Genomic DNA, 16,196 nt, shown 5'->3' on the forward strand with positions numbered 1-16,196 from the left:
TGAGTAGTTGCTTTGGTTCGTGGACAATGCTAAGCCATGATTTGTTTAGCCAAAGTGTGTTTTAACTGAATGTCTGAACTCAGACCTGCTGACTCACCCAGGGTTGTTTTCTGGCAACAAACCACAGTGTGAAGCCGTGATTTGTTGTTGACTTATAAACCCTGGCTTGCTTTAACTGTGGTTTGGCATTATGTCTGAACCCAGAAGATTTGCTTAATCATAGTTTGCTTGGCCCTCTCACTTCCGGTGCTCACCAAGCCTCAGAGATAAAATCATCTGGAAGCAAGCCAGGCTACAGACAAGCAAGCCCTTATTTGTATGTTCGTCTATAAGAAAAGTATTTCTGTTCCTGCACTTGAATGTGATTGTATTGTGAAAAACTATTGCAAGCTGCTTTCAGAACCTATTGGGATATAAAGTGGGATATAAGTATTCTAAATAAAGACATTAACTTATTTCCTGGAGAACATGCTGCACTTTACTCCAGGGGATATTTTTGTTGCTGTTCGAGGTTTTTCTTATGCATATGCTACAAGGTCATAATGTGTCATCAATATGCAATAAAAATGGATTCAAAGTGCTGCATGGTAAAATGAAATATGGCCAGATCTGAACTATACGCATACCATAGGAAGGAAAAAATAAGACTGTGCTTTGTTAGTGATAGTGGTAATAAATAATATTGACAAATAGGTCCTACAAGAAATTGTTGCAGTGTCAACTCTTCCTGCTAAGTATTCCATCCAGCCATGTCCTCTCCAAGTATACGCCATTCTTGTCCCCTTGGTTTTCCTGGTTGTCATTCCACCCTGCTCTGGAACAAGAAAGATTCTGTGTCCATAGAGCATTCCCAGTTTTCATTGGGCTGATGGTGTATCTCTCTCTCTCTCTCTCTCTCTCTCTCTCTCTCTGTGTGTGTGTGTGTGTGTGTGTGTGCACGCATGTGTGCATAATAACAGCAGAATTTGAGTATTATTATAGGGAAATCTGGTGGTGAAGCACAAAATAATGCTAAAGTAATAGCTAATCCTTTTTAAAAGACTGAATATGAGAAAAAGATATACTAATATTTAAAGTACAAAAAAGACACCAAATTCTGAGCCCTTGATACATGTAGATGGGAAAATGACAGATAATTCTATTTACCTGCATATAATTTGTTGTTGTTGTTGTTTAATCGTTTAGTCGTGTCCGACTCTTCGTGACCGCATGGACCAGAGCGCGCCAGGCACTCCTATCTTCCACTGCCTCCCGCAGTTTGGTCAGAGCCTGCATATAATAGAAACAAATTAAAATGATGTTTAAGGCTGTTCAAATGAACAGCTAAAACATGAGAGTCTAACTACAACATACTACACACATCAGAATGCCTGAAACATTTTTTTCTAATACAGTGGTGCCTCGCAAGATGAAATTAATCTGTTCCGCAAGTCTCTTCATCTTGCGGTTTTTTCGTCTTGCGAAGCACGGCTATTAGCGGCTTAGCGGCTATTAGCGGCTTAACGGCTATTAACGGCTTAGCGGCTATTAACGGCTTAGCGGCTTTAAGAAAAAGGAAACTCAAAAGAACTCGCAAGACGTTTCGTCTTGCGAAGCAAGCCCATAGGGAAATTTGTCTTGCGGAACGACTCAAAAAACGCAAAACCCTTTCGTCTAGCGATTTTTTCGTCTTGCGAGGCATTCGTCTTGCGGGGCACCACTGTACAGTGGTACCTCAGGTTAAGAACTTAATTCGTTCTGGAGGTCTGTTCTTAACCTGAGGTACCACTTTAGCTAATGGGGCCTCCCACTGCCGCCACACCACCAGCTCACAATTTCTGTTCTCATCGTGAGGTAAAGTTCTTAACCCAAGGTACTACTTCTGGGTTAGCAGAGTCTGTAGCCTGAAGCGTCTGTAACCTGAGGTACCACTGTAACAGTAGAATCATAGAATTGTAGAGTTGGAACGAACCCCAGGGATCATCAAGTTTGATCTCCTGCAATGCAGAAATCTCAGCTAAAGCATCCATGACAAATGTCAATCCAACCTCTGCTTAAAAGCCTCCACGGTTGGAGAGCCAACCACCTTCCGAGGGAGTCCATTCAACAGCTCTCACTGTCAGAAAGCTCTTCATGAATTTATGTTTAGCTACGGAATTAAAATGCCTTCAGATCTCTTTTGATTATTCCGAGTTAAACCACTGTGTATGAAGTTCCTAAGTTTAGTATTATGTTCTTTTCTGGCAAAGAGCCAGAAGCAATTTAGCAGGCCTACTTGGTGTGCATGCGATGGGGCGATATGTGAAAGAAGCCGGAAGACTTCATCAAGTGCTGAGCGAGATACAGATCTGCACAATATTCAAACATGCATGCTGCACACGTATACTGGTGATCTCAGCTATAGTCAGAGAAACTGACCTTCAGCATTATCTGTTTTACTCAGGCTTCTCAAATCAAATTGTGCTAGCAGGGGTTGATTTGGATTTTCACAGATTTTTGCCTTCCACTTTAGCTTATAGTTAGCTAGTTTGCTTGAGCATGGCTTTTTCTCATTCCCCAAGTAAAGAGCCATAGCCAGGACACACTGTGAGGGTGAAGTTCTTCATTCCCTGTTATTCTTCCGCTTGTGTTGAAGTGGTGGTGGGGCTGAGCAATCCACACTTTGATTTGTTTCACCTTACCAAGATGATGTACTTTCTTCTGTTATAGGCACACTACAGTGACAGACAAAACGGCAAAGAATGCATGACCTGCTTGACACTGTCTCCTGTGCAGATGACTTTCCATGGTATTGGAAGCTGCATTGAAGCCAGCCATGACCAGGTATAAATAAGACTTAACTGATCGTTTATTTATTGTAATGTCTGCTTATCTCCACAAGCTACACCTAGGTTAAGCATTTGAATATCTTAAGCTTGTCTTCTGGGATTTCTCAAGAATCTGAAAGAAACAAGTTATTCTGAGACAATGGAATTGTAATTATTTAGCTTCTGCTTCCTCACAGTACATAGTAAAATGCCAAAACTATTTTCTTTCATTTGTCATAAAAGTGTGAATACTCTGCTAGGATTTGTACTGCTAGAAAAAGGGTTTATTCAAGTTTGGTGCATAGTGATGGGTATTTAAGACCTTTTTTAAAAAAATAAAAAGAGGGGTGCATAATATGAAGCCTTTATAGCACCTAAACACAGCCTTGGACACTTGGTATATTCCCTAAAAACTCTTGATTTCATGTTAAAATGTTTCTGGCCCCCAAAGGCCAGGAGTTCAAATGTTGCTTTCCAACCATCCTCTGTGCACAATGGGATAAAGAGCAGGCTCTGTGGCTTGTCCCCAGCTATTGCTAATTATTATATATACTTCTCAAGATGGAGGTTCCATTTTTAGCTATCTCAGAAAACAGCTGTTGATAGACATGTCACCCATTAAGATACCTAATTGTTTTGAATGCCATGTAAGCTAATAACTATCTCCACATCCTGGGGTAATGAATTTCATGTTGTTTATAATGTCTTGTCCTTCTATCTAGCCTGAATCTACTGCCAATTCTGTAAGATTCCCCATGCTCTAGTATGATAAAAGTGAAAATTCTCTCACTACTCTCTCCACATAATTAAAAATTGTAGAAGCCTTTTTTATATTTCCTCTTAGTTAAGTTTTTTCCCCCCTAAATGAAAGCCCCAACCACTTTAGCCATTACTTATAGGAAAGATTATTCACCTCCTGATCAACTGAGTTGTTCTTCCCTAGCTCTACAATATCATTGTAGCTACACCGTACAATTACATAATGACATTGTGATTCTTGCTGTTGATTCCTTTTTATGCCTAAAGTTTAGTACACCTTTTTTTCCATTGCCAAACATACTGAGACGTCATTTTCACATCTCAGTGATAGTTATTTATATTTTAGTTTTTTTAAAAAAATTGAACAGCTTCTTATGACCTTCAGAAGAAACTTTGGCTTCCCAACCATGCTTTAAAAACAACAAAACCTGACTGCTGGTTCAGACTTAATGATGAGCCAGCTTCCCTGGCTTCTTTCCCCACCAGGAGGAAAGGCGGAGCAAAGCTGGGGTGTTTGGGCTGTGTGCACTAGTGAATAGCTCATACATAATCTAATTTCTCCAACCATGATTAGTGGCCAGCATTATGTCTGAATGCAGCTAGTGACACCTTGTATGCAGATTTCCCCATGTTCAGAATGTATTGGATGTGGCTTTGATAATGTTAGAGTAAGTACAACAAATATTTTGCAGTCATGTTGACTCACTAGAAGTTAAATTGTATAAAAAGCTTTTGACAAAGCTCACCTTTCTCCACGCAAAATTTGTCCCTCAATCAAAGCGTTCCTGTTATGATTGCCATCCAGTATGGTTTTACATATGCCTAGTGCGTCATGGTCTTTTATTTCTGCTTGTCTGCCATGTTCCTGGTATTCTTATATAGAAGCCATAATACACCAAGACTCTTCTTATCCTTTGTCTTCTGTTTCATATTAAGTTAATTTCTGCGTTACTTCATGTGTAGGAAATACATGACAGAGCATTTGTTTTTCCTTGGCAACAGCTGGAGCTTTTTCTGGCACACAGCATACAAAAACCATCCATTTGCGTAGAATTTAATACTTCATCCACACAAGTAAGTTATTAATTACATCCCATATGCAATTAGAATGTAAACCAAAAGGACTTAGCTAGACGGAGAAAGGAGAGAGATCTGCTACCACTTTGTCTCTATTCGCCTGCATATTAATGTCTAGGTAAGCACATTCATTAGTTGTTGGCAGCAGGGGCAAAGCACTGGTGAGGGCAAGGAAATGCACAATGCAGTGCCCTCACATCACACATTACCTAGAAATGGTGTTACAAAGAAGAGGGGGAGAAAAACATTACTGGCACCACCTAGTTAAGTCCAAGCACATCCTATGCGCACAAAAACCTTGAGTCTCTTTGCTCTAGGGTTGTTGTTTGTTTTACGAAACAGAATTCTGCTTTGGGAATTTATATGATTGGACACAGCCATTGTGAGCAGATATATTTGCATTTTATGTTCCTTTGCCAGACTGAGCCCCCGGCTCCTATGTGGCAAAGCACTCCTGTGCAAGGGCTGTTGCACCATGGGGTAGGGAGGAACACAGTACTCTGTGGTTTTCTTGCAAGGCACTCTAGTTCTGTGTGGTATCTTGTCCACAGAAGCTACAAAAACTTATACAAACCTGTTCTGAGCAAGCACCATAATAGTTGGGAATGTAAGGCCGGCAAGAAATAGCTACAGTAATGCAAAGGCTAATAAGATGCAATATTGTGTGATGGTGCTGAGACATCACTTTAAAAACAAACTTTGATGATCCCAGCATATGCTGTTTGAGAAATAGTGTCAATAAGGGTATAGTGTGTGTGTGTGTGTGTGTGTGTGTGTGTGTGTTCGTATATATCCAAGAATTGTTTTTTTCAATTTTTATTTGATTCTTAAAGAACTGAAAGAATTATGAGAAAAATCTTTGCATTGGTTCAAAAAGTAAGATGTTTTGACTCTCCCTTTCTTCTGTCAACCAAGAACAAAAATTTTGGAAAAGAAAACCTGCACCCTCTGAGCATGAAAGGGCTCCTACAAAAAACAGGTGATAATAAAGAGAGAGAAAGGGAAGGACACAAAGATTTAGCATTCAAAATGTGATGGCCATATTTTAGTAATTCCTGATTGATTGAAAACAGATACTCAATGTAGTTCTTGGGCAACATCGTTTTAACTCCCCCTAGATAAGTAAATTAGTGATTATACTTTCCCTCAGTGGCATTACCCTGTCTTCTTCTGATATTTATACTTCGGCTAAGAAAAACTTGGCAAGTTTAAACATTAGGGGACAATCCCTCCTTCTCTGTCTGCTGCTCTGTGCATGTCTCCTGCCACTCGGAGTGCAGATTCCCACATGTGTAAATTCTCTTACTGTACACCTCTTCCCGATGCCCATACCCACTGCCACACACAGGCAGACTTAGCCTTCTTCTCAGTTTCCTAATAAATACTTTCTGTTTACCTGATTGTTTGATCTTGGTCAAAGCTAAAATATTTTCAGTGGTAAAAAGTATTACTTTCATAGTGTGTACTACCCGTTGCAAATGTTCAAATGCACACCAAATTTCAGCTTTGCTGCTAGCTGATCCACTCTTTGTGCCTTTGACCTGTTTTTCTCTTGCTCAGCGAAGTTGCTCAACTACAAAACTAATTATATAAATAGTATAGAAATCTGTTCCACCCACAGAAACTTATGCAGCATTTCCTTGATCATTTTGCATTTACAACAATAGTTTGTGCATTTGCCGTGTAATAAATAATTGTTATCTTGCCAAGATCCTGTTTGCCACCCATTCCCCCCCCTCCCCCCGTCACTAAGTGAAATTGCATGGCCCACGTCATGGGCTTACCCAGGACAAACAAGATTGCATGGCTCATGGATTACACAATTGTTTTTTGCTACACTGGTTCCACTTAGTGTGATGCACTCAAAGCCAACCTTTCTGTTATAAATAGGCTAAACATAAATCTCAGAATTTAGTAGCAGTGAACAAGTGCATCCGGCTTCAGCCATAACAACTACTTTACAGTGCTGAAACACAGCAAGAAACAAACAGCCCTCCCTCAAGAGGACTGGATCTCTTTTCAGAAACAGTTTGGCCAGACTGCTAGTCGTCATCTTCTTTCCTGAGATGCTCTTTCCTTCTGCCCAGGTTGAAGCAGATCAGTTTGGATGAACCCATACAGATGTCATTTCTCCCCTATCTTCTACTGCAGTATTCTTCAATCTTTTCAGACCCAAGACCTGCCTTTGAACCTAGCATACATTTGCAGATACACTTTGTAATTTTTTACCCTATATTTGTGTAGTGGTTAGATAACGCTGCATCCCAGTAATGTGTCCCGGTCCAGCGGTTGAAGACCAGTGTTTAGCTATGTAAACCTAAAAGGTAAAGGACCCCTGGACGGTTAAGTTAAGTCGGATTGGACTATGGGGTGTGGTGCTCACACAAGAAAGAAGATTCCACTTAAACATTAGGAAGAACTTCCTGACAGTAAGAGCTGTTCGACAGTGGAATTTGCTGCCAAGGAGTGTGGTGGAGTCTCCTTCTTTGGAGGTCTTTAAGCAGAGGCTTGACAACCATATGTCAGGAGTGCTCTGATGGTGTTTCCTGCTTGGCAGGGGGTTGGACTCGATGGCCCTTGTGGTCTCTTCCAACTCTATGATTCTATGATTCTACTTTCAGGCCAAGGGAGCCGGCGTTTGTTCACAGACAGCTTTTCCAGGCCATGTGGCCAGCATGACTAAACCGCTTCTGGCGCAACGGAACACCACGATGAGTGCCAGTGTGCACAGAAACTCCATTTTCTTTCCCTTGCTATATACTTTACCTCAGATCTCTGTGTTTACTAAAATTCTCCCTAACGCTTGTCAAGATGACAGTGATGATGGAGCTACCTTGATTGAGGGCCCAGTGCAGCATAGTTTGGTTCCTTATGTATGGGCTTAATTATAGTTTTCATTCAGTAGTTCAAAAGATGCCACACCTCAACCCTTTTTTATTTCCACCCTAGAAACCTTTCCATAATACCCAGGTTATATGAGGAATTTTTATTTATTGAGGGTACATGCTAAAGAATCCCTCTTGTGTATAATTGAGCTCTCGTTATGTAAATTGTTCATAACTCTGTAGAACATAATGGGTGTTACTTACTTTGGAATGCTATAGCTTTAGCATGTTTCTTATTTCTGCTATTTGGAACCAATAATCCTGTTTTGACAAGAAACAGTCTCAGGTTGCCATCTGATTGAGGCAGGTATATGCAGTTGGAGAGCTAATTGCCTCAACATGCATCACTTTGAATTGCATATATACCAGTGTTTTCTGTTATCAAATCCAAGTGCTACCAAACAATGACAGGCTGACTAATTATTTTGGTTGATACCCAAAGGCAAAACAACTAAATGCAGGAAACTTCAGTTTCTTTTTGCTGTAGAGTGGTTTCAGATGTTAGAAACAGGTGTGCTACAGACATTTCTTTCTCTAATTTGTGACTTCATTTTGTAACTAGTATCACTTTTTTAAAAACAACAACAGATTAGTTGGAAAATCCTTTATAGCTCAGTTGATGGAGGACGAGACCCTTCATCTCAAGGTCATGGATTTGAACCCCATGCTGAGCAAAAAGATTTCTGCATTGTATGGGGTTGGACTAGATGACCCTTGGGGTCCCTTCCAACTCTACAGTTGTAGGATTCTAGGTTATAAATTCACTTGTTGAGACGTCTTCACAAGTAGCATTCATTACCCTTTGTAAAAGCAGTATGTGCATATGATCATGTGCCATCTGGTATGTCAGAATCAGAAGTACCAATTAAACTAATCTAGTTCATTAATAAACATACAGAAGAATAACAAAAAGTCCATTCTTTTGCCATTCTTTAACTACCATGTTTATAATTCTGATGACTAGTTCTAGACCTGCTTCTCAGCTGCACAAGGATGCTGATGTCTGAGTAGTAATAATAGCTATTATGAACCCCAGAAACCTTTTGCATTGTCACAAATACATGGCAGCTGTAAAGCTGCCACAAAAGACTCCACCAGAACTTGGGGGGGGGGGACGATCTCTGGCTGCTACAAACAGAGGAACCTCCTGTGTGTCATTCTTTCCTTGTCATGTTGACATAGAGGAGGAACTGAAGTTGTGAAGCAGGAGGGAGGCTGGAGCACAGTTTGTTCCACTGTTACCAATATCTGGCCGGTAAAGAAGTTGCTAGGAGATGGCTCATGCCAACAAAATTTAAAGCATCATAATTTAGGCTGGTGTTTAAAATTAAACTAGCAGTGAAGTGGCCTCACCATGGGAGAAGCAGGCAGGTGGCTTGGAGCCATCTCCTCCCCCTCAAGCCCAGGCCCCTCACATTCTCCAAAGCTTGCTGCCACGAAACAAACTGTGTTACCAAATGCAATTACCATTCACTTTGCCCCTCTTCTTAATCTTACATATCTTCTGGGTTGCTTTCCCAGCCTATTATGGGAGCTACCAGAACAAGTTACTATTATCATCATCATCATCAACATTATCATTAATAAGAATAAAACTGACAGACTGCTTGACATCTAACAAGAAATCCCTTCCCCGGATGTATCTCGTGTTGAGGGAATCCTAATCCCCATTCATCATAGGGAGATAAAGGCCAAGGGGCAAGACACTGCTCATTCCACTTTGAGGTGAGGTTGTATGTTTGTTTGTTTTTCCTGATAGGAGTCTCCTGCATGGTACTGCAAGCCATTGATGAGGGAGGTGGGGCCTGAAAATAGAGCACAAACTCTGGCAAAGCAAATGTTAGCTGACAAGCAACAACAACAAAAGAATCTGAGGAGCATATTGCTAAAAATAAAATAAAATGAAAGCAAATAATTTAATTTCTTTAAAGATATCAGTAGCAAGAAATGGACCAGGAAAACTGGAAAGTTTTAGTACTGCCTCACTGGAAAGATTGGTTTAACAAAATAATGGGATTTTGCTATGATTGCCAAATACACTTCTTATCTAAAAGCAAAAGCATCAGAGGATAGAAGGAATCAATTTTGGACAGTTTGTTTCCCCATATACAGTTGGGTATGAATATTTTTTTCCATTCCTAAGCTCAAATGGGATTTGATTCTCTCCACCAGCTCCTCATTTTTCTTTTTCTGATATAATTCTGGAGGTTTTGTATATAATTCATGTATATAATTCTAGTTTCATAGTGATAAGTGAGAAAAGGCTGGTATATATTGAACATAAGAAAAGGGTGGTATATATTTAATATAAGAATATACTAAACATAAGAATGGTATATATTGAATTCTTATGATGTTTATTTGTAAGGTTTTTATTACGAAGAATATTGTTAAAATAAGTTAAAATAATACGTATTATGAAGGAATAATTATTATTTTAAAATTAATATAAATGAAAAATAATAAAATATGCTTCATTATATATTTTGTAGTTGGAATTTTAATGCACCCGCTACGAGATTGCTTTTGCAATGAAGAGTGGGCGTTAAGGGTTTTTAATTAAATAAATATACTATGTCAGTAAAATTGGCCTCCTTAATGGAGGACTGGAAAGTCGCCAACATAGCTTTCACTTTTTTAAAAGGGATTGTAGTGAGAGATTGAAATTGCAGGCCTGTTTGCCTTAGTCTCTTCCAGGTAAATAAACACTGATTGTGTGTGGAGTGGCAGTGACTAACCAGGAAAGAGGCATTGCTGCTGTGTGGATGGCTCAATGAACGTCAGCACAGCATACAGCAGTGGGCGTGTTTTTTTCTTTCTTCTTTTCGTTTTTTAAAGGCAAATTCCATGCTGGAAGGTATTGAAAGTGAAATGGCCTGTATCCTAATGCCTTTATACAAATCTATGGCATGTAGTTTTATTTGGAAGATGGTGTACAGTTCTAGTTGCAGTTCAGAAAAAGGTTAAGATAGAACTCAGAAAGGTCAGCCATTGAGGAAATGCTAAGGCATTTGGAGCTTTTTTACTTTCAATGTTAAAAAAATGATAACTGTGAGGGAAAACATGATTGGGATTTATATGGAGAAAATAGAGACAGCCCACCCCCCACCCCTCCCTAAGATTAGAACTCAGGGTCACCCAAATAAATTGATTGGCAGTAGATTCAGGGCTGACAAAAGAAACTAGTTTTCCAAAAATAGGTGCTTAATTTATGCATTATTGCTTTCAAAAGATAAGATTAGATTACTTTTTTTTTTAAGGGAACATGACAAATTCCTGCATGATAGGTTTTATGAATGGCCTTTAACTATGATAGCTTAATGGAAGTACCAGATTCAAAGGTGGTATGCTGCTGAATACCTGTGGCTGTTGTGCAACATAATGGAAGGCCTATTGCCTACTGTGTCCTGCTTGTTGGCTTCCAGAAAGCGACTGCATAGCCACAATCAAAAGCAAGATACTTGGTTTGGTGATCCTTTGGCCAGATTTATGAATTGTACTTTAAGCTTCTAGTTCATATCTAATATTTTGTTTTGGATTGAAAGATATGCTACTGGCTTACTTCATAATTTCTGCTTTATGAAGTATTATGTCCTTTTAAAAAAAAAATCCATAGAAAGAGAGACATACTGCTTTCATACCTTCCGTTTGTTTATTCTGGTCTTGTTTATGGTAGTGGACTGGATCACATATGCAAACTAGCTGCCTTTTTCTCAACATGATTTTTCTCCTCCATGTTTTGCTGTACTGGGGTCGGAAGCAGTGTCCAGGGAAATCCGGACACTCTTCATCCTTTGTTGGGGTGGAGCTACTTCAAAATTTAAGTTTGGAACAGACGGCAAGAGGTTTTCATGCGGTTGTACTGTTTGTGGTGCACCAGAAAGAAAAATGAACCCTCCACCACCATTACCAGATGACGTGGAAGGTAATAAGTGGGTCCCTTTGTGTAATCTTACTCAAAGCGTTTTATAGCATTGTGCTCTCTCCAGGACTTTGTAAAAAGTTATATTTTTGTGAGAAACAAGAAAAGGACCTGCTTGTTCCTTTCCCCAACATGATCATCTCTCTGCTGCCTGCTTCGTTGTTTTCTTCTACCATCCCCTACCAGGTGGCAATGATAGCAGTCCCCACAGCAGCAGTAGCCCTTTTAAAAAAATAAAATAAAATATGAACTTTACAGAGCAGGCATGTTCTGCCTCAGTCAGAGCAGGGCTCCAGACAGTTGCACCTACCACCTTCATTTCTCAGAGTACTTCTGAGGCAGGTCTGGTCCTGGCAGCACTATTGCTGCCCAAAACTGTTCCTGGAGTTTGGGGGAAAATTGGGAGTGGGTAGGAATATGATGCCTGTTGTCTTTGTCCATGGAGTTTTCTTGGCAGGGATACTGGAGTGGCTTGCCAGTTCCTGCTCCAGGTGGATCACGTTTAGTCAAAACTCTCCACTGTGACCTGTCCATCTTGGGTGGCCCAGCACGGCATAGCTCATAGCTTCTCTGAGTTATTCAAGCCCCTTTGCCATGACAAGGCAGTGATCCATGAAGGCTGATCACTGAAGAATTGATGCTTTTGAATTATGGTGCTGGAGGAGGCTCTTGAGAGTCCCATGGACTGCAAGAAGATCAAACCTATCCATTCTTAAGGAAATCAGCCCTGAGTGCTCACTGGAAGGACAGATCCTGAAGCTGAGGCTCCAATACTTTGGCCACCTCATAAGAAGAGAAGACTCCCTGGGAAAGACCCTGATGTTGGGAAAGATTGAGGGCACAAGGAGAAGGGGACAACAGAGGACGAGATGGTTGGATAGTGTTCTTGAAGCTACCAGCATGAGTTTGAACAAACTGCGGGAGGCAGTGGAAGACAGGAGTTCCTGGTGTGCTCTGGTCCATGGGGTCACGAAGAGTCGGACACGACTAAATGACTAAACAACAACAGGAATATGATGCATGGGGAGGGCGGGTTGCAGATAGAGGAAGGGGACGAGGGGGCAGTTTCCCTCTCTCTTACATGAACCGAGGAGCAACTTAGGATCTAAACTAGAATGTGCTGATTGGGATAATTAAAAATATGTGAGAAGTGATTTGACTGTTCCAGTACTAAAGGTACTGAGTTCAGTATAAGCCTGCTTGCATAAGTTCTTCCTAGGCTCATAGCCTAGGATAAATCAAAATCAGTCCTGACCTCTTTTCCTTTTGCTCAGATGTCGTATTTGCAAATGTAAACATATGCTGTTTAAAAACTGCTGTACCTCAATCCTTACAACATTCTGCCAGACCGCACTCTATTTTTAAAAGCAATGTGTGTAAAAATCTGAATTCCTCATAGCAATACCTTCTTATATTCCCCTACTTTCAGACGCGGATGGCAACAAGTTTGCACATCTTTAGCTTCTCCAGTGGTGCATTAACTAAACAAAAAAGACAACTTTACTTGTTTCGGAAGGCTTTATTAGACAATGAATCTTTGAAGACCGCACACAAAAGATTCTCCTATGTTTAGACTTTATAATGTAAACAACTAATTTAATGCATCACTAATGATACACAATAGATGCCATCTTACAACATGAATGTGAACAAGAAACTGATGTAATCTGAGAGATATTTCAAAGTAATTAATTTGGAAATAGGAAAGCACTTCTATTGTGTAAACTTTCCTCCCCCTTTTTGAAAAAGAACACAGTTAGAAAACTGTGATAGTTGTACATCTAGTAAATAAAGTTAACAAGCCATCGTAGCAACTGATTTCTTAAAAATAAACTACACAAGTTGAGCCCGGGGGGGCGGGCAGGGAAACCTGCCATGACGCTATTGTGGAGGGGTATATTTCTTAAATTCCACTCCTCTTTTGAATTTTTATTAGGAAATAAATAAATAAATAAATAAACATGGCTTTCTCACTAATTAAACATCCTTTTAAATAACATCTTGGTAACTGTTCACAAGGATGCTTGTCAACCTTTTATACATATTTATTTACACGTGTTTGTTTGTGTGTATTTGAAAACTACCTTTTCTTTTTCTTTTAGCACTTTGATACTTTCCTGTGCCCTTAAATTTACACACTAAATGTCTTGTTCTTGTATATATTTACCTTCCTTTCAACGCTTGTAGCAGTCTTTAGTTCCCTTACCTCTTAGTGCATGTTCAAAAACATGGACATGTTCAATCCCAATTTTCTCATTATTTATTTCCCCGTTTCTTGTTTAAATTCCCAAATATTTTCAGTTTACACCCTAAACCCACAGAAGCTACAAATCCCTGGCTTAGCTGAAGAGCAAAAATGTTTTGCTCTCATTCCTCTCAGCTTCCCCATACTTTGTAGCTGTTCACATTCCACTCTGTGTATTGGTCGTATTCCATCTATTTGTGCTTGTGCAATGCCATCAACTGAGAAATAATTAAACTGCACGTGCTCAGCCCTAGGGTTTTTTCTTCTAGTTTTGGGGAGATTTAGGCCTTTTCCCTTTCAAAACCACCCTTAGATTTTCTTGCTTTTTTCTTTTTGAAGGACCCCCTCTTCTTCCTCCAGTTGTAGGGACCCACTGTTGCTGTCTTCCTTGACCCATTATGGCACCTACTCAATTCTGCAAACAGCATATGCACATACAGCCTGTGAGAGGAGTTAACTATGTAGTTGGAGAGAATTGATCTTTGTAAGCTTCTCCAAAAATGTGAGGATAGGAATGTTTAAAAATTAGAGCAAAAGTATGTTTGTTTGTTTGTATGTATGTATGTATGTATGTATGTTTCAGAATATAAACTGCTTTGCGAGAATATCTGAGCAGTATACAAAACGTAATACAGAACATAAAGCATTATTAAAACATATAAACCCAAAATAATTAAGAACTATGGAAATAGTATAGCTGTCTTGGAGAAAAGAAAAGGTTAGCCATTTTGGTCACTGAGGTCAAATGTCCAGTTTATCTCCAGTTTGCTGACGACTGTAAATTTTATAAGGGATATTAATGCTATGGATGCTTGACTAAGAAGATTGAGGATACCATAATGAGTCTTTCTGGAGAGCATTTATTACTTCAACTGAATAAGGAACATCACCAGTTAGGTTCTTTATACTGAAGCTACACCAGAACAAAGAAGCGATTGAAGAAGTCAAAATGCCTTTACAGAATATAGTGACAGAGTATATATGGAGGTCATTAGAAATCACAGTAGGATAATGTCATATTGCTATTTTTACTGTTTCTGTATTATATGTGGTGTTATACGTATCTTCCACGCTAGTCACTTTAGAGAGGCTAATGCTCTCTCTCTCTCTCTTTGCCATTCTTACTCCACATAGTATTGCATTACTATTAAGTGATATTTGTAAGAGTAAAATAGTCCTTAAGATTGGAAGACAATGTTTATTAAAGTGTGACATTCATGAGCACTCAGCCTCCTTGGTGGTGTAATATCCTGGCTTGTTCTGAGCTGATAACCATTGTTCCTGGGTTGGAAGAAATGGGAATCTATAGTTCATTGTGGTTTTATTGTAGTTTATGCAAAGGGGGAAGTGAAGGGACTTCATGTACAGCAAATGCCTCTTGCATATCTCAGCTTAATAAACCAAAATATGAAATCAGGCTACTCAGTATTTGACAGTGGATGTCAGAGGATTTACATACTTTGGGGGTTTGCATCAGGAATTTGGGAGAGGGCTTTGTTCTGGCATAGAAGTCTGGTCACTGACAACTCACTGGCTTTGTAGTTACAGTGGTACCTCGCAAGACGAATGCCTCGCAAGACAAAAAACTCGCTAGATGAAAGGGATTTTTGTTTTTTGAGCTGCTTCGCAAGATGATTTTCGCTATGGGCTTGCTTCGCAAGATGGAAACGTCTTGCAAGTTTGTTTCCTTTTTCTTAACACCGTTAATACAGTTGCGACTTGACTTCGAGGAGCAACTCATAGAACGCGGTGTGGTAGCCTTTTTTGAGGTTTTTAAAGACTTTGGTGATTTTTGAAGCTTTTCCAAAACTTTCCCGACACCGTGCTTCGCAAGACGAAAAAAATCGCAAGACGACAAAACTCGCGGAACGAATTAATTTCGTCTTGCGAGGCACCACTGTATTACGTCCACATACTCCAGAATCTAACAAGAAAGGGAAGTGTTGTTTTAAAATCTGAGTTAGACTGCAAAAGTGAGCGGAGATTTGAGCGAGAGTAAGTTATGTTTCAAGGACTTTGAAAAGAGTACACTGAGAGTTTGATCCAGCTGCTCATATTGATAGATCATCATCATTAATCCTGGGATGTGAATTGCTGCTTTAGACGCATCCAAGAGCTTTCACATACCCTGCTGGATTTTGGACTATTTTTCCTTTGAAGAGCAGAGCCCCGTGTCATAGCGTGAGCTGCTTTTGAAACATGTCTGGTTTCAGAAATTGTTTGTCACATATGGAAATCTGCAGTTTAAGAAACAGAAGTTCTCTGTCACCGTTCTTTATATCCTACCCTAAGTGTTAACAATGTGTTTATATCGCGTCTTTGAAGTCTGCATCAGTAGATGGCTGTAAGATTCAGTTTTATAAGCTGATGGTTTTATATACAAGATTCTAGCCTTGGGAGTTTGTAATTATGTCCTTGTTGGCCTGACCCATCTGCATATTGTGTTGCACCCACATTAAGTCTATAAAGCACAGTTTATTTACTTCAAAACATTTCAATTGAGGTGCATAGGAGCTTAATCT

General features: G+C 39.7%; 1 protein-coding gene across 4 annotated transcripts in view; it reads left to right on the forward strand.

Moving 5' to 3' along the window:
* The window catches only part of STAU2 (staufen double-stranded RNA binding protein 2), a 144,399-nt gene that overhangs the window by 84,423 nt on the left and 43,780 nt on the right, over positions 1 to 16,196 (forward strand). For 3 of the 4 annotated variants that reach the window (XR_013988541.1, XM_081013402.1, XM_081013403.1), the window contains exon 13: positions 2,689 to 2,802. Coding sequence is in view for 3 of the 4 variants with exons in the window: in XM_081013402.1 (XP_080869528.1) it covers positions 2,689 to 2,802 (114 nt within the window). In the remaining variant the exon portion in view is untranslated. Of the gene's footprint in view, positions 1 to 2,688; positions 2,803 to 4,547; positions 4,620 to 6,709; positions 6,749 to 16,196 lie in introns of those variants that run through there. The other variant, XM_081013404.1, reaches the window with a different exon arrangement.

Source organism: Podarcis pityusensis (assembly GCF_964106645.2).
Source record: "Podarcis pityusensis genome assembly, chromosome: 7".
In the NCBI taxonomy this organism is placed as follows: Eukaryota; Metazoa; Chordata; class Lepidosauria; order Squamata; family Lacertidae; genus Podarcis; species Podarcis pityusensis.